General features: G+C 28.1%; 2 protein-coding genes across 2 annotated transcripts; one reads left to right on the plus strand and one right to left on the minus strand.

The window, feature by feature from the left end:
* Window positions 1-11635: 11635 nt before the first annotated feature.
* LOC136089921 (uncharacterized) lies at window positions 11636-12244 on the plus strand. Its single transcript, XM_065816020.1, has one exon. The coding sequence runs from the start codon at window positions 11636-11638 to the stop codon at window positions 12242-12244; it is 609 nt and encodes a 202-aa protein (XP_065672092.1).
* An 84-nt stretch (window positions 12245-12328) lies between these two features.
* Window positions 12329-13067, minus strand: LOC136089922 (uncharacterized). Its single transcript, XM_065816022.1, has 2 exons — window positions 12719-13067; window positions 12329-12618 (listed from the first exon to the last, which is right to left on the minus strand). The coding sequence occupies exons 1-2, from the start codon at window positions 13065-13067 to the stop codon at window positions 12329-12331; spliced, it is 639 nt and encodes a 212-aa protein (XP_065672094.1).
* Between the last annotated feature and the right edge of the window lie 14174 nt (window positions 13068-27241).

A 27241-nucleotide genomic window follows, 5' to 3' on the forward strand; every position in this document is an offset into this window, starting at 1 on the left:
TTAAATAGATCTTTTTTTTATTTCATCAGTATGAATTGCATAAAGAACTTACTTGCATTTGTTTTAGAGTTTGTTTAAATTGTTTTACTATGTATGTGAGTATATTTGACAATACTAATTTTATTTGATATAAATAAAAAATATATATTTACAATGTTATATATATATTTATATATATATATATATATATATATATATATATATATATATATATATATATATATATATATATATATATATATATATATATTTATATATATATATATATATATATATATATATATATATATATATATATATATATATATATATATATATATATATATATATTAGGTTATGATAAATTTTAAATCAATTAGCCTGGAGTTCAAAATGATGAACTTTTGCCTATAAAACACAGAAATGACATTGATTTCACCATACCTTGAAAAAACTTCTCCCACCTCAGACAGTTTCATATTTAACCATACAAAACATAGCGGCCTAAAGGCTAATAATTATAATATGTCAGCTTTTTATACAATACACATGAGAAATACATGAGAATGAGTACCTACACTGCCCTATAGCATTTGTAGTAATATAAAATAAAAAAATATATAAATATATAAATAAATATACATATATAATATAAACCGTGAAAAGAGGTGACTATGAACAACGGGGTGAAAATGAACATCAATGCCAAGTTTACTAAAGGGTGAAGAATCACGCACTATATAACAAAATAGTGTGTTTTATGTTTTTAATTTAGCTTTTTTATTCTAAATACTTCCATTTGTGTATATATATATATATATATATATATATATATATATATATATATATGTATTTTTATATATATATATATATATATATATATATACATATTTATATATATATATATATATATATATATATATATATATATATATATATATATATATATATATATATATATATATATATATATATATATATATATATATTTACTATGAAAGTGCTTTCTGTTGTTTAGGAAAATGGCGACCCGGTTAAAGCGATGGAGACGGAATAATGTATTGATTAATGAGCTTCTTTGTAGTGACATTGATACTGATTGCTCAGCTTTATTAAATGAAGATATCTGTAGCAGCAGCAAATTTGAGGCTACTGCAATAGTAGATTCTGAATATAATTCTAGGGTACGTCTGTAGAAGTACCCAAGAATAAAATTGAATTTAAAAATAAATAAAATTAATATAATATTTTAATATTGCATATAATAATAATTTTTCCTTAACCCCAAAGTGAATTAGATTGAAGTTTTATTATCGGATTTAAGTTGTAAAAACAGATATTATAAAAAAAAATTGCTTCTCATTTAGAACGGTTTTTAAAGTTTATATAAAAAACATATTTCTTTACTAGATGTTAAAGTAATATTATATAAATAATATGTAATTAGAAATAGACCAGTTGCATAAACTAACTATTGGAGTTCATTGTATTTTTAAGTTGGGTTCAAATATATCGCTCTTTGTGACACTAATAATACCAATTTGCTGTTATCATTCTTTATATTAAAATGCTGTTGTAGTTACTACATTGGTAAATGCTTTTGTTTTTTGAATTGATTTTTTTAGATTTCATGTATTTATTAGCCAGATTTAATAAAATAAAGTTTTAAAGTTTTCTTTTTTTTAACAAAACGAGGCATTAAGATTGTGTATTTAAATATCTCTTTACATAATTTAAAAATGTATATTTTAATATAACAATATTTTATTATAATTTGAGTTATTTTATAATATAATAGTTTCTTAAGAATGTACTTATATGGATAAAGTACATCACAGTAATTTTTCCTATAAACTAAATCAAAACAACCACTTAAGTTACACAACTATTAAATTTACATAATATGCTCAAAAACATTTACTTGCAAAAGTAAATTATACCAATGTTTCTATTTATATTATTTATGTTCTTAACACTTCATAAATTTTAAATAAAATATGAATAAAATACAATGCCATTATTTCATATTTCATATTAATAGGGAGTTTTTTAGATAGTGTAAACAACTTTTATTTTAAATGCATTGGATTCTTTAATGTATTTTATTTCCAAATGGTTCAACTATTTCTGTAGCTTATTTAGTCCCAAACGGTTTCAATAGAGTATGCTCAAAAGAGAATTAATAAAATAAGTGAAGTCATTGTAATGCAAAAAAAAAAGTCTGTTTTATTGAAAACTGGAAAAGTTTATTTAGCCTGGTTGTTTGGTAATGCGCCTTTTCAAGGGGGAAAAACTAATAAAGGTTAATAATCAATTTACTAATAATCAATTTACACCAAGTTTTTATGTTTTTGTTTAAAACAAAGATAAGTATCGTATAAAACAAAAATAAGAATTCTCCAGAAATGTTTTAAAAAAATAGTTCATGAATACCCGATAAAAATAAAATATTTATTTTCCTTAAATACAACATAACAGTCTTAAACAGGTGAAATCTAAAATATTTTCAAAATTTTTATTGACTAAAATAAAGACTAAAAGATTTTTTGATTTTTTGATTATCTCAATTGTAAAGAATTTGTTGTCAACATAGAACTTTTCCTAGTTTATTCGCTTGATCATTTCGGATATTCCTCCTGCAATTGTTGTTTTTTTTCTTTCAGAAGTTATTGGTGTATAATCTTGAATTTGAACCTAGGTTGAGGCAATTTATCGGAGCGCCATGTTTATTTTAGGAAAATCATTTAAATAAGTAATTGCATTGTATTACAAACTGTTTTAGTTTGTCAAAGAATTTATTTATACTTCTAATATTTATGTGTATTGCAGTGAAACTCTTTTTTAAAGTTTCAAGTTCAGTTTTAAACGAATCTGTTTCATATTATTGCTAGTCAAGGTTATTTATTTGAAAAATTATGCGCTTTTTTTATGCGTTTTTGCGTTTTTTATGCGTTTATGCCTTAAAATATGCGTTTATTTGAAAAATTATGCGCTTATATGTTTGAAAAGTCTTTTAGTAAAATATTATTCATTTCTATTTATTTAACCATAAAATTAAAAATTAAAAACCTAATTATACTTTATAAAATTAAGTTCGATGTTAATCATATTGTTAAAAACTTGTCAATGGACTAGAACTAATATAACTCCAAACTAATCAGAATAATTCCGTTATTTCTTTGTCTTGATATTTTTTTATTTTATAAACATATAAAATAAAAAAATATTAAGACAAAGAAATAACGGAGTAAACTGCAGTAACACATTTAATAAAAAAAAGTTAGTAGGAACAATAAAAGTTAAAAAAATCAGAATCAGAAAAAATATATTTAAGAAGTAAAACTGATAAAGCGAAAAAATTTTACGGAAATATAGAAACCCTTGTTATCAAGTATAGCACAAATATAAAACAAAACAAAAAAGAAAAAATTGACTTTAAAATTTTTATTAGCAGTTTAGAAGACATTAAAACGCATTTTGAAACACTGCGTTTTAATGTAATTGAAACTGCTATCAAGCTAATTACTGGTTAGTTGGCTTTTTAAATTATAAAGCTATAAAGTACTTATTAAAATCTTGACAAAAATTTTTTTTTTTATATTTCGTAACTGTGCATTTATCTTCGCTTCGAAGTCTTTTTTGAAACCTTCTCTCACAACTTCTTTTGCTGTTCTATTGTCTTGTTTATTGTCTTGTCTATTCTTAAAGTCTTTGTATATATATAATCCAGTTCCACATATACAGAGTTCATTGCATAAGTTTACGGCGAAGGTATGCACAGATAGGTTAATTAAATGCATGTATAGTATGCATTCATTTAAAGAAACCTAAAATGCGCATATATACGATACATTTAAATAACCTATACGCCCATATATACATAGAGAGTTGAGATAAAAAATTACTTTAATTTAATTTTATCAAACTGAAAAAATTCAACAAAAGATCCCGACTTTCACGATATGTTAACTTTGTAAATGATTTTAGATCATTGTTTTTATCAATATCTCAACGAAAATATTTTAAATGGTACAAATAAAATTCCTTCACAATAATAATCAAAGTGATGAAAACATGGAGGTGGGGGAAATAGGAGTATGGCATATATTTTGTATCAACATTCTCTCACCCCACTAAATATTTAGCCCGTAACTAAATATTTAAAGTCTAAGTAAGAGTTTTTAAAAAATTTCGACATTTTGTAGAAGAAACTGGAAACAATTTCAATAAAATTTGCTTACAAGCAAGTTATATCTATAAAAAAAACTTTGATTCTGATTTCAGGGCCGACAAAGCCAGGGGTGCGTGCCCTCGACTTTTTTCCAAGACAACTTTTTTTATTATTTTTTTTTTAGTTTCTAGATATATAAGCTATTTCTTTAGAGACTGACAATTGTGCCCTCCTATTTCAAAAACCATCGGCCTTGGATATATGTAAAGGAAAATATTGTATATATAGAATGAACTGAGTATTTCTGACATCCGTTGAGAAAACATAATATTCAAATTTTAATTTCTTTGTAGTTTAAAATTTTATTATTTCTTTGCTTTTTTCAAGTTAGCAATTTTTGGTTAAGTTTTTTTGAATAAAATTTATCTAATATTCATTTTTTAGTTTTACTACCATTTCTTATTCAGTTAAAAAAAATATGAACTTTGATAATTTATATAATGTATTGTTTTGATAAAACACAGTTTTTTTTTTTAGATGGTAAAGCCAAATACATGTGAATCTATATGTAAATTTGTGATACTTTGAGTTTTAATATTTCAATAAATTTCTTTGAGAAACAATTTGAATAAAACTTTTTGTTGAATTTGAATCGGCGCCTATTTTGATTAAAATTGACAAGCTGATTCCAAAGCTTAAAATTTTTTTTTTTGTAAGAAATCAACTTTTTCTCCACCCCTTGCGCTTTAGTTAAACAAATTTCACCGTTAAAGAGTTACCCCCTGATTACGATTGGTTCGTCTGCCCTAGAATTTACAAAAATAATTTGTCTGGGCTACAAGCTGTTTTTTGTATGAATTTTTATTTTTGCTAAAAATTTTTTTTGTTTTCAAAACATGTGAGTTTTACGTTTAAATGTTCCTGATGAAATTTGGGGATCAAGACAAGTCATGAGCCAAGTTAGCATTCGGTATTCCTAAGGTTTGGTGTGAGGAAAAAGATCATTCAACAGGCTGTTACTTTTGTCTAATGAAAGGCTTTAACCAAAAAATTTGAAAGGAAAATAGTTTATCCTAATTTACCATCAGCTTAAAGATCAACGTGTCATTCAAATAAAATTCCAGTGCAAGTATTCAAACAACAATCTTCTCAAGAAGAAATTAGTGATGTTGAAGAAGACAGTGACAGGAATGATTTTGAACACCACAATTCAGCTTAAGAGATTTGATCAGCTAGAGTTGAATGATTTGGCAAAGGATTTGGGCTCCGGAAATTCTAGCGTCAAGACTAAATGAGAAAAATATATTTGAAAAAGGAGTAAAAGTACTTTACTTTCATACTAGAGAAAATAAATTTCTGCAGTAGTTTCAAATTGAAGTGGTTTTGTGTTTTTCCATAACATTTCTGTTTTACTTAAGGAATTGGGAATTTCAGACTATAACTAAATTGAATGGCGAATGTTCATTGATTATTCAAAGAAGAGCTTCAAGTGCGTCCTGCTACAATATAGCGATTTATTTAGTGCAGTGTATACTGTGCATTCTGTCTGTCTTCGTGATGAATATTGTGATTTAAAGAGAGATATTGAGTTATTACAATATAAGAAGCATCATTGGATAAAACGTGTTGACCCTAAAATGGTTTGTTTCCTTCTTGGTTAGCAATGTTTTTACTCAACGTATCCTTGCTTTCTTTATATATTACATAGAAGAGCTCGAGGTAAGCATTGAGTTAAAACAAACGGGCCTCCAAGGTCTGATCTTAAGCCTGGAGATCCAAACATTTTACATGAAACACTTGTTGACAGAAAGAAAAGAAAATTTCCACCTTTGATCATAAAACTAGGTCTCATGAAGCAACTTGTGATAGCACTGGTAACTAATGACGACTATTTTAAGTACATTGTTAAAATTATAAAGTTGCTAAACAATTTCTTTGTAATTTTCTGCATTTTCTGCATTGCCATCTCGCCAATTTCGTGAAAATTTTAGTGCTGTCAGAGATGAGAACAATTTCATCAAGACTTGAAGGTTATAGAAGAATGTTATCAAGGTAGATGGGATGTACATATGATAGCCGACTTTTTTTGGAGCATAAAACGCCATAGTCCTCAATCTGAACATTCCGGAAAGAGCTATAAACGTACATTTTTACCTTAACTATTTTTAAAATTGATGTATTCAGTAGCCGTATTATTTGTAAAAATATTATTTGTGTTACATAAACATTGCAGTCTACCCCAATTGTTTATTTTCGTTTGTACGGTAATATTTGGAAAAAATAATAATATTAACAATAATAATAATAGTAATAATAATAGTAATAAACACTGGAGAACCCAAAGTTTTTTTGAATAGAATCTGAAATAAGTTATTGATTAATTTATAGGTGCTAAGTTAAAAAATGATTTTAATTTTTCTTTATCACGTCAAGTTTTTAAATTATAGGGTTTTTAATTTTTTTAAAAGTGTGATAAAATGTAAATTATAAAGTTTTTTACAAATTATAAAGGCATTTTTACAAAAAGCATTAAATAGAAAAAACACTGCATTAGTATCGTTTTTAAGATTGCTTAAAAACGCATCAATGGTTTCTTAAATTTCTTAAGTTTTTTAAAACATATTCAATATTTCTGAGACCTCTCTAGCGTTTTAGTTTGTTGAAAGACAAATATTAATTATGTTGTATCCCATTTTATTGTTCCTTGGTAGAATTTTTTATGAATAAATATTTTAGAGGAACCACATTTTCAATCTTAACTTATTTTACGTGATAAAGTATTCTTGATAAAATTTAAAGCTGTTTTACCTAAATAAGGTTTTCCGCAGCTTAATAAATAATAATAATAATAATAATAATAATAATAATAATAATAATAATAATAATAATAATAATAATAATAATAATAAATAAATAAATAAATAATAATAAATAAAAAATAATAATAAAAAAAAATTAATAATAAATAAAAATAAACTTAATAAACCGACTTAATAAACACCTGGTTTGCTAAAACTTTGTAGTTTAGATTTATTCCTTGTTGTTGAAAATGACTATAAATAGACCACAATTTAAAAACGGTTTTATAAAAAGCGTTTAGATAATTTTTCTAAACTTAAAACCTTAAAAATATTGGAGGTATGAATTTAAACATATATGTGTATTGATACCTCCAAAGCATTCTGTTTTTGGAAATGGCTGTAAACATTAAACATTGATATAGTATAGAAATTTTGAATATGTCCCTTTTAAAACTTTATAATTTTGCATCTAGATTAATGGGTATTGGACATCTCAAGACATCCGACAAACAATGATTGGACGTCTATAATCGTACTTATCAACAATCATATCGACAATTATATCGACATGTCGCATTGTTATAACTATCTTGTTCTATCTCCACTTTTTGAAAAATTTGAGTTATTGAAAGTGTAGCCTACCTCAGAATAATGTTTTTCCATTGTATTAAAACTTAAGTTATAAGTAAAAAAGTTGCGGAAAAAAATTATATACCGTCTCCTGAAGTCCTTCCTTTTAATCGTTTTATTTCAAAAGTCAAAAATGTGGAAATAGAATAAGATAATTCTAGCGTCGCGATCTTTTAAACTTATAAATATAATTTATACTGAAAAAATTATGTGACTTTATATTGTTTAAGCACTTTTGACTATATATGTTTATAAATAAGATTTAATTTTACTATTTAAAGTTAAGCCTGTCAAAAATTGCAAAAATGCTTGCCCGGGTACCCGTTGAACGATCGGGCGAGTACCCGGGTACCCGTTAAAAAACAATGTTTTTTTACAAAAGTTGTACTTATAAATAATAAAAAACAATAAAACGTCTCAATCAATGATGTCACTTATTTAAAATTTCACTTAAATCTAAAATTTATTTTACATTAAGTGTCCAGATTACTCAACTTCCAATTACGGTTAAGAAAAAATAAAATGTCTACTGTTTTGGGTGCCAATGACGCACGCCGTCAATTGACTACATGTCCAGCAGTTGAAAAAGCGCATTCTGCACCGAAGTCGCAGGTACGCACATGTACTTGCGAGCCAAAATAGAAAGCTTTGAGTAACGTTTGGTGTTATTTTGCCAAAATTCTAAGATATTTCCGCTGACAGTCAATGGCGTGTCCGAAAGGTAAGACGCCAATTCATCCATTTGTCCAAACTCTTCGTTGGCTGTGCACAGCAATGCTAGTTCATCAAAAACATTATCCTTTGGTAAGTCCGGTTCTAAATGATCCCGTGCTCGCTTTGGCATCGGTTCTTCCGCTACTACTTCTAAATTTTCTTCTAATACTGGCATAGCAATAGCTTCCATTTCAGCTCTAATGGCGGAGTATGTTTCATTTCGTATGGGGACTTCAAAAAATTTTAAAAGCTTATAACGTGGATTTAATACAGACGCTCTTGGTACAGGTAGTACACTGAATCCTTCTAGATAATATCGCTTTGTTATTTTAGTAGCAATGACATTTCTGCAATTATTAGCAGCAGTGCATTCGTCTGGTTTTGCTGCTCGAACATTTTTTAGAACAATAGACAGTAGTGGATAAACTAATGACTACGAAGGATATTTCTGATCAGATGACATAGCTGTTACCTGCTTTAATGGTTTCAGAATGGGTAAAATGGCTTGCGTAAGCAATCAGTTTTCATCCGTCATTTGTAGAGTCGATGCCTTTCTTTTTGTTGTAAAATTTCGGGCAGACAGCACGACTCCAATCACCCAACGTAGCTTCACTAATCGTTCTAACATGTCCAACCTGGGATTCTATTAATTAGAGCAGTCTATGATGACTTTGAATGTTTTTTTATCATCCTTAGATCTCAGTGCAACTTGTTTGTTACGCAATTCCTGCATTGCTAAATTACTTCGCTTGAAGTGTGCAGCCAATTGCCTTGCAGCCCGAATCATATTCGCAATTGCTGAAAGTTTCAGACCAGCTCCAATGGCTAACTGTGGCGTGTGAGCAAAACAGCGCTGATCTAGCCATTCATCAAGAAAGTAAATGGCTCGGTTTATATTTGAGCCGTTATCATGGACTGTAGCAGCGATTTTCTGAACAGGAATTTGCCACTCGTCAGCAGCATCCTGCAAACAAATACTGATGTTTTCTCCAATGTGCCGTTCAGGACATTCTCGTGTCAGCAAGATTGCAAATTCCAGCTCCCATTCAGTGTTAACCCAATGCGCAAATACACACATATATGCAATGTTTTGACATGTCCGTTGTAAAAGCGACAAACTGTGCCTTCCCTAATTTCAGTTTCCGTGACTTGACCGTCTCGTTGTATCTTTTTTTTTTCAGCTTTATGGTAGTAGAACGAGTTTTAACAACATAGTCTGGATCAACAAACTAAGAAATCCATCACCTTCAACTAAACTTATAGGGTGTGCATCACAAGCAATGAAGTCTGCTATTTTCTGATCCAAATCTAGTTCTCTTTCTTTCGTCATTTTAGTCCGCAAAGCTGTAATGAAAGACAAAATGTTTGGTGTGCCCAAACTGCCTATGCCATTAATATCCAAATGATGTGTTCTAGTAAGATGGTGTCGGATAGTGCTTGTGTTGCCACTTTTCGCTGTCAAAATCGCCTCACATTGCTGGCACTTCACCCTGTTTTTATCGATTCGGTCTGCATAAGACCACACTTTTGATACTTTACCCATTTTTTTTCTATAAAATTAGTGTTTTAAAATGATTTTAAAACATAATTAATGTTTTTAAAAGTAAGCATGAAGAAGAAAAAACAACAAGTAGCTTTTACAAAACTTTAATTGGTTACAAATTTTTTGTTTAACATTTTATTTATTTACAATAAACTTACTACGCGCACTTAAACTTCTTTTTACATATTTTTTTTCGAAAAAACTGCATACCTTTTTAATAAGAAACTGAAAAAATTTTATATATAATTTGCTTAACTAAAACTTGGAATTCTTTGAAAGATCTTCGAGAGAATTCTACTCTCCATCCTCTATATTTTCATAAAATTTTTTCTTAGAGACATGCTAAGAAACAAGTTGGAGGAGTTCTCATTTACTTAGAAGAAAACATTTCACATAAAGTTAAGAATAAAAAGTGGGTTTCCGAATCAGAAAATCAAACAACTTTCCGAACGTTTTTATTAAATTTTTCAGAAATGCTAACGATGATAAAGAAATCAGAACTTTTTCTTCAAGATCTTATTTTACATATCAATTTTATATTGTTAAATTGTTTTATTTCAATAGACAGATCCCGAATTCCAATGATGTAATGATACGGCTACCTGAGGCGAACCATGACAAAAATTTTAGATGTTAAAAAAATCAAAATTTAAAAAAGATGTCAACTGTTACTTTAATTGATATTTTAAATACTGAAGAAGCTATTCCTCTTGTTTTGTCAGAAGACTTATCTGAAAGTGATTATTTAGAAGAAAGTAATGTTTTTATACCATATAAAGTTACAAAGTTAAATCAAAAGTATCTGTTACATAACAAATGGGGTAAAAGCATGAAAGAAATGCCCTTATTTACCTTGAAGGAAATTCAAAATTATCGTAAATTAAGTGGAAAATCAAAAGGATTATCAATTAAAAAAACACTTTTGAGTGGTAGAAAGTTCCAAGAGGAGCGTTATGTTTCATCAGACACAATATTTACATATTCTGTAAAAAATGTATTTCAAGTTAAAGGATTGTGTAAAGCGAGTATGAAAAAAGTAAAAAGAGAAGTTATTGTACACCTATCAAAAATTTCGTCCCATGTTGTGTATGCTTACTGTTCTTGTCCAGCAGGATTGAGTGGATATTGTAACCATGTAATGGCTTTGATGTTAGAATTAGCTGATTACTCTATGAAATTTCTTAAAAAAGTCCCAACTGAAATTTCTTGTATAAGTAAACAACGACAATGGGGCATACCTGGTGAAAAAAATATAAGTAAAGCTCCTATGAGTTCAACTATTAAGAGAGAAAAAAATAAGCGCGGTATATACTCTACATTGTATGACCCTTGACTTTTTTTTAATGAACCTCATATGAACTTAAAAGTGTTAGAGTTGCAAAAAAAACTTATTGATGTCGACTACAAAATTGGTTTTGCCCATGTTGTGCCACCCATTCACACTTACAAATACATAAATACAAGGTTCGGTCAATTTCCAACAGGCTCACCTCTAAGTATGCATTTGCAAGTTGTGGAACCACATTTTGAAATAATATCAAATATACAAAAATTAGCTAAAGATGAATCTGCTATTCAAGAACCAGAAATTGAATTTGAGTATTTACCCTTAAAAGAAATAAATGATGACTATAATGACATCATTCCAAATTGTACATTTTCTTTTGAAAAGAAAAACTATTTAGAAAGAATAAAAGTTACATATATAGAGGCAAAAGATATTAAAAAAAAAAACAGTTTTACAAAATTTGTCAGATAAATGGCTTGCAATTGGACAAAACAAAATTACTTCTAGCAATGCTCATAAAGTATATATTAAACTTTGACAGTCTAATACCTGTCTTTACACAAAAATATAATTTATCTGATTCTAAACTTTTTGAAAAAGCTATACAACATGGTAAAGAGTTTGAACCTATTGCTAGAGATATTTATAAAGACATTATGAAACACAAACTTAATCATTCTATAAAATGCAGAGAAACAAGGATTGTTATACAACCTAAGTTACCATGGCTTGCAGCGTCACCTGATGGTATGTTAAATAATGGAGAGTTGAATAATAAATTTGGATTAATAGAAATAAAATGTCCTTGGTCAAAGAGAAACTATACACCCAAAGAATTAGTACTCGACGATTCTTTTTATGTGAAAATAAAAAATGACAAACCAGTCTTGCGAAAAAAACACGAAAATGGATATTACACTCAAATACAAATGGCTCTTGGCATATCACAAGTAACATTTTGTGATTTCATTGTTTATACATTCAAAGGATGTATTATTATTCGAATTCCTTTTGATATAACGTACTTTAAAGATGTTGTAAATAAACTAAACTTATTTTATATCAAAAATCTTTTACCAGCTATCATTGAACTTGAGATTAATGAAATTGAACAATAAATTATATGGCGAATAAAACATTATTATTTAAAAGCAGTTTTTTTATTACATTAGAAAAATAAATTCTTTTAGTTTAAAAAAATATTATGTTTTTTCTGTATCTTTTATTAATAGTGATTGAAAGTTTGCAAGGAGACAAATAATAGTCCAAATTTGATTTACTGAACCATGCAAAGATAAAGATATTTCATTACGAATTATTTTATATCGCTTTATTCTTTGAATAGCACGCTCTATATGTATTCGTACAGATGCAATAGTTTGGCTTTCTTTAACCTCAGCTAATGTAAATTGGTTTCGACCTTCTAAAAATAAAGAGATTTTTGGACTTACATTTATATTTGCTAATTCCTCTTCAATTGTAAACCCTCTATCTGCAATTACAGAATCATCTTTATCCCATAAAGTTTTATTTTAAAAATCCGCTTCTTCTTACTATTTCCTTATCTGATACTGATCCTGGATACAACTGACTTACAAAGACTATAGCACCGGAAGGAGATATTCCTAATAATCCCTTGTAAGTAACATGACTTTTGTAACTTGAATACATAGAACTCTGAATATTTAAAGATGATGGTATTTGACAAAACAACTCAGTGCAATCAATGATGCATCTTGGTTTTGGGTAAGATCTTTTAAAACATTCAGGCATTGTCAAATCAATTTGTTCTCTAGAAGGCCAAATAGGTATCCTACCAAGTGTAAAGTACAAATAATTAATCCAGGATATTATATGTCTTGATATTGTTGTTTTTGGTAACTTAAACAACCATCCAATATGAGAAAGTGCAAATCCATTTTTAAAATAAACAAGAATCATAAAAAGTGATCAAGTGCACTTAATTTTGGTTTCGGACCTTTTTTTTGCATTGATTCTATGTTGTTGTTGTTGTTTTTTTTTCAACACTTGACTGAGAATCATAAAATTTTAAAAACTTACAGTTTTCACCTGGGTCCACTAAAAAAAATATATCATTGAACCTGTCTACTTCTAAACCAGTTAAAGATTTGAACAAATTTGGTTCAGTGGAAATATTTTCATAATTAAACTCGTTTTTATTTTTTATTTTAATTTCATCATTTATATCGGAGTTTACTTTAGTTAATTTTAAGTTTTCATTTTTAAGAAAATCGTTTTCATTTTTAAGGAAATTGTTTTCTTTTTTAAGTTGCTCTAATTGCTCTTTTAGAGTTTGACAATTTTCACAAACAACAACTTCTTTGGGCCAATCGATATGAAAATTTATATCATTTTCTATACCATAGCAAGGTTCACTTTAAAGCTTCTGTTGATATATTGTAACTAAGTCGTTTTTTTAAAGTTTTTTTTTCTTTTTTAATAATGTTTTCTTTAAATACAAAAATAGACGGGATAGCATCTTGATGAAGTGTTTTTCTGCCAGAACAAGGTTTTAAGATTATATCACTTATGTTAAAATGAAACTCACATACTAAGGTATACTTCTTTTCAACATTAAAATTGTCTACTCCTCCTTGTCGTCGAATGTTATTAAATACACTAATCCACTTTTTTAACAAATGAGGGTTGTTTTTAGGAAAAGTAAATAAACCTATGTTTGTCTTATTTTTATGTTTGTCATACCTAGCATTTTTACACATTGGTACACAGCAATATTGACCCCTATCACCACTTTCCAGCTGTTTAGGACAAGTTTTAGTTGAACCAATATATACCTCCTCTTCTGCAACTCCAAGACTTATATCCATATTTTTTAAATTCTTTTTTTAAATAAAGAAAAAAAGATACTATTAAGATTAACAACAATAAATAAAAAAAGATAAAAACATCATGTTCCTAAGCAAAAAAACATTTTTGTAGCAAATAAAAAACAAAAAATGTTAAAATGTTTTATTTTGAAAATTTTTATTTTGTCATGGTTCGCCTCGATTTCAGATAGCCGTAACATAACATCATTGAAATTCGGGATGTGTCTGTTAATGGTTAAAAGCTTAAAAAAAAATAGAATTAATAACTTGTAAATTGAAACTTTTTGCTTTTTTGCATTAACAAAGGTTACCCGTTATTTGATAATGGTGCCCGGACAATAACCTTATTTGATAATGGTGCCCGGGCAATAACCGGGTACCCGTTAACAGCCTTATTTAAAGTGGTACCCTATGATATATCATATATCGATAAAACTTGATTTATCATTTAAAACTATGATATATCACTCAGTGGCGGATACAAAGAGTAAGGTGGTGGGGGATACAAAGAGTATGGTGGTGGGGTAACTAACCCCAATAAGAAATATCAAACATCAGAATATTATTGAAAAATTTTTAAAAGAAAAAACAAAATACAAAAAATTATTATACAGCTAACTATTTACTTTTTTTAAACTAAAACAAAAACTAAGACTAAAGTAAAACTAAAACTATTTCATAGCATTACAAAAAAATTGTTGCACTTTTAACATTTTTACTATATCGAAGAAAAACGATGAAAGTTTCAAAACATTTTAATGTTATCGTCATTCATTCATTCTATTATAAAATTAGATAACAGTAAAAAACTGTAAATTACTATCGTTCTATTTTGAAAATTTTCTAAAACAGTTTTGAAAAACTTACGAAAAATATTATATAGGTTTGGTTTTAATAGTAAATTTTGTTTATATTAATTTAATTTTAATTTGTCGTATAATTTATATAGGTGATGAATATGCTAAAACTATTCTTAAACATACTACAAAGATATTAAGTAAAAGACGTCAGAAAAAAACTTAAATGCTATATTTATGACCGCGAAATACAGGAAAACAAACAAATCGCGCAAACCTCAATACCAATGATCCTCTAACTTACGATAGAGTCAATGTTTATTTACCGTTCCTTGATAGCATACTTCTAAATTTACATTTCAGATTTTCTGATGAAACCTTAAACTCTTTTGAATTAAATGTAGCAATACCAAGAAATTTATTATATAAAACAAAGACAGAGTTAACAGCATCCATAACTAATATACTGAGTTTTATGAAAGGGCTGCCCAACATAAACACTGTTGATGAGAATGTCTAACTAATGAAAGTTTTTTTAGAATTTGAATTTTGGGAGCTAAAATGGAAAGGCGCAATCAAAAAGCAACAAGACCTACCTAAATTTGCACTGGAAGCATACAAGCAATATGATGGTAATGTCTTCCTCTTAAATAAATTATTTTGCAGCTGTTTTGCACCCTTCCTCTTAGCGTTTCTTCGGGAGTACGGAGTTTCTCGGTTTTAAAAAGACTTAAAACTTAGTTGAGATCCAATATAGGATAAGAACGATTAAATGGATAAGCAATGATGCATATCCATAGAGATTGTATCATAAATGTCGAAAAGATTATTGATAGTTTTGCATTTTCAAAAACTAGAAAGCTCAACTTTATATTGTTGTTTGTTAAATTTATAAAAGTCTTTATTAATAAAAAGAATATACTAAAGATATTATTTTGTTGCACATTACAGATAGGGCCAGATTTACCTATAGGCAGACAGGACTGCAGCCTGTGTACCATGATTTTAGCGGGCTCAATTTTTAAATGGGATATCTTTGAAAAAAAATTGTGGTATTTAGAAGTGTTTAGGGCCCCAGAAATTTTTCTTTCTAGGGCAATCGAGGATATGAATCCGTCCCTTATAACAGACTAAATAATTACTTTCATTTTTTTGATTTTTTCAAGATATTTATATACAGAAACATTTAAAATACTTATAAGCAAACTTTTCTTAAATTATTCTAAATAATCAAATAAAAAATCTGAAAGAAAAAAAAGCGGATTTTTTTTGTTGTTGGTTAAATTACCCCCCCCAGGACAAGGACCTGGATCCGCCACTGATATCACTAAAACAAAGATATATTATATAAAACTTGATTTATCACTGAAACTATAATGTACCATTAATCGATAAAATTTCATAGCGTTCTAAGAGTTTCCTTGATAATAACATGTTTATATATAAAGAAACAGTTGTTTTATTTTACTTTAAAAAGCAATGTTGAGTTTTTTTGATAAGAAGCATTATTTGTTAAATTACGTTATACTTTGTTAAACTTGTTAAACTACGTTATATAATGTTACATTTTGTATATTATACATAGCATTATATTAAGTAACAGAATTATAACGTAATGAAGTGTAAATATATTAGAGATATATTTAGAGATTGGAAACTTTTTTACCACTAGACACCAGAGAGGGGGATAAAAATCTTTTCAACGCTATCTTAAATTTACAAATAACAATTCATTAATAGAATTCAGACTTCATCAAAGAATGTCTTGGTTTTGATGGTCAGAATTTAAATTGAACATAAATCTTTTTGTACTGATGGAATATCTTTGTATTTGTGATGAGAGGCTCGTTGATATTACGACAAGTAGTATGTTTTTTAACTTGATACTAATATTTTTATATAACTTTGATGTTGCTATCAAATACCACAATACAATAATCTAATCATATATCTGTATTCTTCCCATTTAGTTTCTGCGTTTTTAAGGGGCAACTACCCTATTTGCATAGCAATGCGTTGCTATGGGAGTGAATATTTTGTTGGTGAACTTATTCTGGAGTACTGTTTCAAATATATGTTTTGATTTATATCTTCTTTGCTAAATAATATTCTGTTCCTTATTATGCTCAAACATAGGCCATTTACAATTGCGATTTTATCAAGTTATTAAAGCTAATTTATATAACAGCAGAAACAAAAAAATATGATAAAATCCTTTAGATTTTTTGGATGATTTGGATGTTATTAAGAACACAAAAATGAATGATAGAGTAAAGCAGAGAACAAAGTACCACAAAAAAGAAGAGTATTTAATGTGCAGAAACATAAAAATGCATGTAAAGTAAGTGGATGTGAGTTAAATGGCAGTAATATTTTAGGCGCATCTGCTAAGAAAAATAAATTCATTACAAATGAACCAAGTAAAAACATTAAAAAAATTAGTGCTTACAGTATTGTAAATACTTAAATTTTATCTAAAGTTCTTTCATTGTTGATTTGTCTTCAATGTAAAAACTGTGCACTGTACCTAGGTTATTACCATGAAAAAAAGAAAGGACAAGCATCGTTGCTATATTTGAAGTGTACTACACTATCTTGTAATTATAAATATGAATTTTATACATCAGATAATTGTGTTAAAGAGTTTGATATTAAAACAGGACAATATATGCAATGAGAGTATTAGGACATGGTCATACTGGAATTGAAAAATTTACTCAGCTTATGAATATACCTTAACCCATGACACCCAAAAATTATACAAAAATAGCAACAAAAACTGGACCAGGAATTCCTGTTGATGTTATTCACAAAATCAAGCCAATATATGCTGATTTAATATATGCTGATTTAAGTAAAGATTCTTAATTAGTAAAGTGTCTGCATGGCAAAACCCAGAATTTTAATGAAAGTTTTAATAATTGAATATGGGGAAAATTAACGTAATTATGTTGGTTTCTCCAGTTTAGAGTTCGGAGTGAACGATGCTGTTGCAAATTATAACATTGGTATGAAGTCTGTTATTTTAATTTATGAAAAACTAAATATGAAACCAGGACATTTTACTTTAGCTGGTTACAGACTCATAAACAAAAAACGAATTAATCTATCATCATTTAAATCGAGTGAAAGTTTTAAGATTAAACGAAAGTTGTTACGACGTCAAATATTGTCAAAGAATGATCACCAAAAGTCAATAGAAAAGGCCAAGAAATATTAAGAATCTGGTAGTTTTAAAAATATTCTTTTAAAAAGTAATTTTTTTAAAGAAATATTTATGAAATGAACAATAATTTATGATTTTATATTTTGTTTTGCGTTTTCTGATAGTTTGCTTTTTAAACACGCCGGTAAATAAATCTTGAAAAGTATACATGCTATCATTATGAATTTTTCAGGAATTGTTCATTTTGCCAATATTCATGATATGATCGGAGTAGAATTTCTAATATGACTTAAGATTTTGAGTTAATAAGTTTTTTTCTTTGCATTTTGACCTTTTTTTAAAAAACGTAATTTGTCTGTAGCTTTTTTTGGAAAAAAATATTTATTCAAAAATCTGCTTCGTTCATATCACAAATTTAGATATTTAGAACAGTTCTGCAAAACTTCATTGACACTCCTTTACTCACAAGTCTTTGTTTTTTTACGGCGTAAAGACAGTTTTTGTGGTATTTTCAGCTATTTTTTTTGGTTACCATAGCAACGAGCTACCTTTTATGTGTTTTGTGGTATTTTTAATGTCAGTATAATATCTCCTATGTGTCTAAAGAAAAAGTTACTTTTTATGTGTAGTTTTGAAATTTGAGGGTCGTTGCCCCTTAAGGAGATTTTATGAGTATGAATTTATCGCATTGCTTAAAAAACTATACTTTTTCAAAAGAAAAATATTTTTTTTTGCAATGTTATTCACATCCATAATGTTGACACAGCCGATAAATTCCAGGAGCTTAATTTTTAATTTTTTTTTAATGTGGTAACAAACCTTGACTACAACAACAACACAAAAAAACAAGCTATTTATTTTCCGTAAATCGTTTTTACAATAGTTTTAATAATAATAATAATAATAACAATTTTTTTAAATGAAATGTTATGAAATTAACTAAAACTTAACTTAATTAACTGAATTAACTGAAACTGAAATTAACTTTTAAATGAAATATTATGAAAATAACTTGCAATTGTACTGAGAAATGTTTCAAAAAAAATAAAAGATAACTGAATGAGAATAAAATCTACTTTCAGCTAAAGCTAATTTTACTGTTTTTGTTTATAATTATTAAACTATTCTTAAAAAAAATTTGAGCGTAGAAAAAAAACTTTTATTTATTCAGCAAGATGTAACTTTTATCTTTTTTGCACTTTTTGCTTATATGAGGATTCGATTTTTTTTGCAGGGTTAAAATAAAATCTTAATCGTTAACTTTTTGTAACCTGTTGCTACGATATATATATATATATATATATATATATATATATATATATATATATATATATATATATATATATACATACATATATATATATATATATATATATATATATATATATATATATATATATATATATACATACATATATATATATATACATACATATATATATATATATATATATATATATATATATATATATATATATATATATATATATATATATATATATATATATATATATATATATATATATATATATATATATATATATATATATATATATATATATATATATATATATATATATATATGAATGTTGGAAAAGTGTGGTACGAGTAAGAGACCATTTCTTGACACGTCAAGTGTTAATAGTTGAGGGGGGGTCCGTCGTCAAGTGACGGGAAATAGTGAGGAGAGAATAAGCACACAAAAATGGTCAGGAATTTTAATTTGTTTAATGAAGCGTGACGAACAGTATATAAAGAGTGAAAAAAATAAAATAGGTTCATAATCAATGGAATCGAAAAATAAACCGTTACAACAATCTCAAACTCCAGCGACAGTGGCAGTAGTTCAACCTTATAAACCTGATCCTCCAATAGATAATGGTGGTACGCACGACTCGCATGGGAATTGTATTCGATATTTTAAAGTGCGTTAATAAAGGAAAAATAGTGTCGATATTAGCACTTTTGAGATTGTTTATTGTTATTGTAGTGGGAGGATATTTATTTGGAGCGTTATTGGGAGTTTTTATATTACTTGGAACGATGTTGGGATTATATGTTTGTAATAAAATTATTAAAAACGAATTGTAAATTTTTATATTGTATATTATATATTATAAATATTATTTTCCAATTCTATTAATTCCGTAAGAAATTCCACCAGAGATAGCTTCACCCAAAACAGCTTTACTAATGGTAGGTAGAAGAGCGCTTGTAAAGGAAGGTAAAACGACTTTAGATACCATTCCTAAAAGAAGTCATAAAAGTTTTCCACGCATAATTCTTGATTTATGTTTTTTATAATGTCTTTTATAATGTCTTTTTTCGTGTCTTCTTTTATACATTTTTTTATCGCGGTATAAGAGATGATAATAAAGTCGGTGCTAAAACTGCAGCTAACAATGGAAGAAATTTACCACGCATGCGTTTTCTTAAATGTCTTCTTAAACGTTTTCTACCTGCGCCTTTTAACAGAGGTAAACAAAACTCTTCCTCTTCCTCTTTTTCTATGCATTACGACATGTTTGAGGTCGGTTAAAGTAAATTTATTTTGTAAAGTTGTGTTTTTTTAAAATGATCAAATTTAGTTTTTTGCATTTGTTTCTTTTAAGCTACATACCAAGGGTAAACTTTAAATTTTTTTTAAGTGTTTGCTAAATCTCCTCCTCGTAATTTTCTTCGTCTTCTTAAGCGCTTTCTACCTGCGCCTTTTAAAGGAGGTAAATAAACTCTTCCCCTCCCTCTTTATTTACACGAACTTTTTTTTATTTTACAAGCGGTGCAACAAAATTTTTTACGCATTGCGTTGCTTTTGAAGATAATCCAAAGCGTAGCCTCCTACGTTTGATTTTAGTAGACGTTTTGCAAAATTTTTAACTTTGGTGAAAAATTTTCCTTTTCCTCTATGATGACGTGCACTACCTCTGTGATGACGACGGCGACAGTAACCAATTCTTCTTGTACGCCCGCGAGCCATTAACACAAGAAATTAAAAAAAACAAGATTTATGATTTTTAAGATGTTTTTAGAAATAAATAGTCGTTTGCTTATAAAATAATTAATACAAATAGGGTTCGTTTAATAAAAGTAAAAATGTTTTTTATAACAAATTAAGACGATTTAAATTTGGTAGGAATATAGTTAACTTCATAATCGTCTCCTATCCCGCTTTCTACAAGTTCAGCTGGATATTGCAAATACATAATAAGTACACCTTTAAATTGATCTGTAAATTGTATACTGATTTGGAACGAATTATTTCCAGCAATAACAGCAGGAGGTTTATTGATGACAAAATTAAAATCGCTCGTGGTGTCAATGACTAAAGGTTCACTAGTGTTAGTAGTACTAAAGTACAATTTAGGATGTCTCAAAAAACTCTCATCGTCATTAATATAAAAATCGGCTACATTGTTAATATTAAAAGTAGAGGGTGTATTTCCTTTACACCAGGAAGCATAACTTTTCCAAATTGACCATTGATCGTCTTGCTTTGTCAAATCGTATTCAGTACTATCACCTGCTGAATTAACAAATGTTCTTATGTAATTATAAAGTGCGACTTTTTTAATAATGCTGCAAGCAATTTCAACTGGCGTAAAACAGCCTTTGCTGAAATGATCACTTTCTTTTTTAGAATTAACGAAAAATATAATGCTGTGGGGTACAATATTGGCTGTTTTTATACTTCCCAAATTGACAGTGACTTCTTTAACATTTTCTACATTGGTTACAACTTATTCGTAGTGAGCGATACGTAGTTAAGTATACATTTTGTCTTTTTTACTGTTGAGATTAAAACATTTTAGGGTCAACTAGGTTTGAGTCTATACGAAATGCAATAAACCATTGCGTTTTTAATAGCTACTCCCACATTGGCAAGCGCTGTTATGTCGGCGTCTGTAATAGGTCTTATCCATTCTAATAGTTGATTCATATCATTTTTAATATATAGTTCTGATCTAATTTGTTTATTTTTTCCAAAATGTTCTTTCATTTGATAAACTTCGCATAACAAATTCAAAGGTACTCTAAATTTACAACCTTTTTCTCCAGTTATGAAAGCATTATATCTATCTCTTAGCGCTGTTTGATAAGAGGCAGGAGCAGGAGCAACTCCGCTTCCTACTGCGGTGAGTGGTCTAATGAGTCCATTAGGATCTGCAGCTTGCACAAGCGCTTTGGTTTCAGCATAACTAATAGGGTTTGTGCCATTTTCAGTGTCTTCTGTTAAACCTACATTAGGATTAATCATCAATTCTCTAAAAGGTTTCATTTAACTATTTTTAATCAGCATTGATTTAAATTGATCATAAGAACAATTAATGATAGCATTGTTTGCACAAGTAGTATTATTTTTTTGATAATTGGGATAAAATTTAATAGTTTTAAATAAAGCTTGAATAAAGTTGTTGCAAAGGCACACTTTTTTACTAATTCATCGTCTGTTGTAAGTGTAAATCTTGTTTGTGTGCTCAAATTTTTATATAGAAATAAATCAAAATCCAAATACCAATCTTGTGGATATGTCCATTCGCTAAGTATAGTGGTAAAAGAAATTAAATTACTCGTGTCCGAAGTAAGATCATAATAAAATTTTTGATTATTAACAGCAATGACTTTATCTTGAGCTTGAGCTGTTTGAAAACCAGGATATTTTTCATTTAAAATAGCTTTATATTCTGCGCTAATATTACCACTTGTTGCTTCTTGCAATAAACGATTTTCGTGGTCGGCTTGTGCCAAAACATCTTCAATAGTAACATGACCATTTGCATTGGGTGTATAACGATTGTCGTCACCATCTCTCATATATTTAGCTAATGAACCCATTTTTTTTTTAAAAAGGAAAAATTATTTTTTTTTATTTATTCATCTTCTGATTCTGAAGTGCTTTTTTTAAATGATATTTTTTTATTTTTAACGTCTTTTAAAGCACGAGTGTAACTAAGTTCAATTAAACTTTTTTTATTCATTTTTCTTTTTTTCGTTACTCTGCATGAGTGGATTTGATAAAATGGCTCTTTGTTGAATAATACAGTTTCCACATAATCTGTTTATTTTGTCGACTGCATTGACTTCTTGAAAGCATTGTGAACAGATGTGTAAAGGAGTTGATTTCGTTTTAGGTTTTTTTTCAACAATTTCTTCTTCTTCTAAACTTTCGGTTTCAGATTCTGAATATTTTCGTTTTTTAGGTTTAGGTTTGATTTGTACATTTTTTTTTATTTTCTTGGGAGGTTTTTCATCTTGTACTTCTTCTTTTTTCTTTTTTCTTTTTTTGATTTCGTTCAATTCGGATTTCATGTTTTGTAAATCAGATTTAGTAGCATATTGAGATAGTTGATTTTGTAATTGTTGCATATGATTTTTAAATTGAATAAATTGATCTTTAGGATTTATTTTTGATTCTTGCATCATTTTTTCTTCTAAGTTAACTAAATTTTTGTGATATCTTCTTTTGGCACAAAAGAGACTCACTTTTTGTAAAATAGAGAGAGAGAAAAATTATAACAACTTCTTTTTTTTTTATATTCTCTTAATCCTAATAAAAAATAAAAGACATTATTTTATACTAATCAAACTAGTTATATGTAAAACGGAACCATATGAATCTTTAACGTACGATTCAAAAAAACAGTAGAACTAAGATTATTAAAAGTGAGCGGTTCAGATTTTGAATTAAGAAACGACCATCTTGTTTGTTTCCAATCGTCCACATCGTTGATATCAAAGGTGGTTAAATGTCCTTGAATGGAAGTGTTACGATTTTTTATAAAATGATTATTGGTAGTGATTTGAGTAGAACTAGTATAGTCTAATAAATTAAAAAATGCAACAATTCCAGGAACGTAAATTTTGTTCATATACATTCCACATTGGACAGCCTGATCACATTTAATAAAAATGTAAGCGTCTGTAGTTGAAGGAAAATTGGAAACAGTGTTATTAAAGTTACTAATTTAAATGAGAGCACATCTTAAGAAAGCTAGTCTTTCTTTTTAGAATTTTAAAATCTAGTGACAAGGCGTTGCACAGTGGGCCAGTAGGTGGACAAAATGGGAAAAATTTTAGTTGTCTAATCTTGAAAACCTATTTAATTTTAGTATCTACTTATATTAAGAGAAATCTATTGATAATTTATATTAAATCCCTTAGTTACCAGGACTCTAAGCATTTGAATATTGAGATAAAATAAAAAAATAAAAAAATTATACATAAGTAATTAACGGTGACATCAACGTTGTGTTATATTGCAATTACATCTACGTTTTTGAAACAAAAAATTAGTACATGTTATTCTAGAGTATTTAGAGATAAGAAAAACCAATGTATGAAATAAATTTGTCATAGCATGTTATCTCAGTTATACTTTGAAAATCACAGATTAAAAAATAAATTTCTTAAGAAACTTATTTTTTGCCGCACAATAACTAATAATTACCACAATTTTCCATGTGTTGTCTTATATTTATTTGAGCTATATGATGCTTCAATCGAGTTTTAATTGATTGCTCGTCCCCTTAAATCCCCGTTCAGATTTTATGTATGTTTTAACTTGGTTGCTATGGTACTAAATTTTGCATAGCAACAACTCATTTTCACATTAACATTGTTTTAACAGTATTTTACTTGCGCTAAATACACAATATTGGGGGTATGTATTAAAATGAGATTCAGAATTCTTATGAGGTTAACTTTTTTCGGTTACTATGGATACCTTACTTTGCATAACATAGCAACAACATATTTTCGGTAGTTGTTAGTAATTTAATTACTAACACTGACAGTAATTTAATTACTTTTAATTTTAATTACTAACACTTGTAGTAACTTAATTACTAACAAGTATTAGTAGTCCAGGCGCCATATATATTGTAACATTTTACTTTTAAATACAAAATACTTGTTACAATAATTATTTAGATATGGTTTTGTTAAACTTAGACATTCATAATTTTCTCCAAAAAAACAATCTTCGTATTTCAAAACGAAATATTACTAAAGATATATTAAAATTTATTCAGCCAAAGTTTGCTGATTTTAAAGACGTTGATATTAGACATGATGTTCAACGATTTGTTTACTGTATAAAAAAAAATGGAAATCTGCAAACTATACTGTGAAAAATTTTGAAAAGAAGTTTGTGAACTGGCTTAATGAATATTAATTTGTCAGAAAAAAAAACAATGAACCAACTGCAAGTAGATGTGGTCGAAAACCAGTTGCATTTGATAATAGTTCTTATAAAACTAAAAAACGGCGTGTATCTTGTTTAATTGAATCTCATTCATCCAATAAATTATTTTTTGCTGCTAATAAAAAATTTAGAGATGAATCTGTTGTTATTGCTGCCAAGAATGTTTTAAATATATCAAATACAGATAAAGCAACTAAATATTCAGCAGACGAAGCACTGGCTTTAATAATTGATGCAAGTCTGACAAAAGCTTCCTATCAATTGAAAAGAAGCGGAGCCTTGGAGAAAGAATATAACATCTACCCCGCTTACAATGATGTCAGAGATGCAAAATTGAAATGTTATCCTGTAAACATAACAGTGGAGGACTATTCAGCTTCAGTTCCTTTAAAAGATTTAATGACTCATACTTTGCAAAGAATCTGTGCAGTTCAGGAACCTGTGCTAAGGCACTTGATATTGAACGACAAAGCAATAAAAACAATGACACTAACGTGTAAGGCTGGTTTTGATGGTGCTACTGGCCAAAGCATTTATAAACAAGTTTTATCAGAACCCGACATTAACAGAGATTTAAAGCGTGAAGAATCATTATTTATTACTTGTCTTGTCCCATTGGATTTGACTGGATTTAACAACAGCAACGAAAAGGTGTCTATTTGGAGAAATCAAAAGTCGTCCTCCACAGCCTATTGTAGACTTATAAGATTTGCATACAAAATGGAATCCAAGGAATCTGTGATTGAAGAAGATCAGTACATTAAAAGTGAGATAGAAAGCTTGGGTATGATTTTATTAGAGGTTTGCGGATCTTCTATTGAAGTGAATTTTATTATTGAACTTACAAATCATTGATGGGAAGGTTCAAACAATATTATCTGAAAAAAATAACTCATACCAATGCTGTTCAGTGTGTGGTGTCTCTCCAAAAAATATGAATAGTCTTGATATCCTTAATATAGATTATACTAACAGAGAGTTCAAATATGGTCTTTCCAGTTTTCATGCATGGATTCGATTTTTTGAGATGTTATTGCACATTGCATATAAAAAAGAAACAAGAAAGTGGCAAGCAAGATCTAAAGAACACAAAGAAAAGGCATCTGTAGCTAAACAAAAGATTCAGACTGATTTTATGAACAAAATGGGACTTGTTGTTGATTTCCCTAAAAGTGGTGGTTCTGAAACAAGTAATGATGGCAATACCTCAAGGCGTGCTTGTGCAGCATATGAACAAACAGCTGAAATTCTGGGTATTGACCAAAACCTTATACTCAGATTTTACATTATCTTGGTAACGCTCTCTTCAGGATATGAAATAGAGTGCTTAAAGTTCAAGGATTATTGTTTTGACACTTTTAGACTATATGTGTCCCTTTATCCATGGTATTACATGGCTCAATCAGTTCACAAAGTATTGATACATGGACATGACATAATTAAAAGCCTTACATTACCCATCAGACTTATGTCACAGGAAGCTCAAGAGGCTAGAAATAAAGACTTTAAATCTTATCGCAAAAATTTCAGCCAAAAAATATCCAGAAAAGCAACAAATACTGATCTTATCAATAGACTCCTAGTTTCCAGTGATCCTGTTATTTCATCATTGCGTAAATCAACATCACACCAAACAAATCATAAAGCATTTCCTTCAGATGTTTTACAATTACTTAAACAATCTTCAAACGATATTATTGTTTTATAATTTTTTGATGTAATTTAAAATTGATAACGTTTTCTTGCACTATTTTTTGCTTTTATTCTTCCTAATACATTATTTACCTAAATACTCAATTTTTATTCAATATAGGTGGGTCAAAAATACGATAAGATATTCAAATATCAATTTACCACTTTGTTACTAAGGAAAGTATTCGGTAACTAAGCAATATAAGTGTCCATAACAACTAAATTTAAAAAATTATCACTTTTGTAAGAAGTGTGATCTCATATTGGTACTCATGCCAAATTTAGTGAATATAGCACTTATAAAATATCTGCAGATAACAAAAGTAGGTTGTTGCTAAGCAAAATAAAGGTATCCATAGCAACGAAATAAAAAAATATTACCTTCATAAAAAGCGCAGACATCATATTAG

The sequence above is a fragment of the Hydra vulgaris genome, chromosome 13 (assembly GCF_038396675.1).
Source record: "Hydra vulgaris chromosome 13, alternate assembly HydraT2T_AEP".
NCBI classification, from domain to species: domain Eukaryota; kingdom Metazoa; phylum Cnidaria; class Hydrozoa; order Anthoathecata; family Hydridae; genus Hydra; species Hydra vulgaris.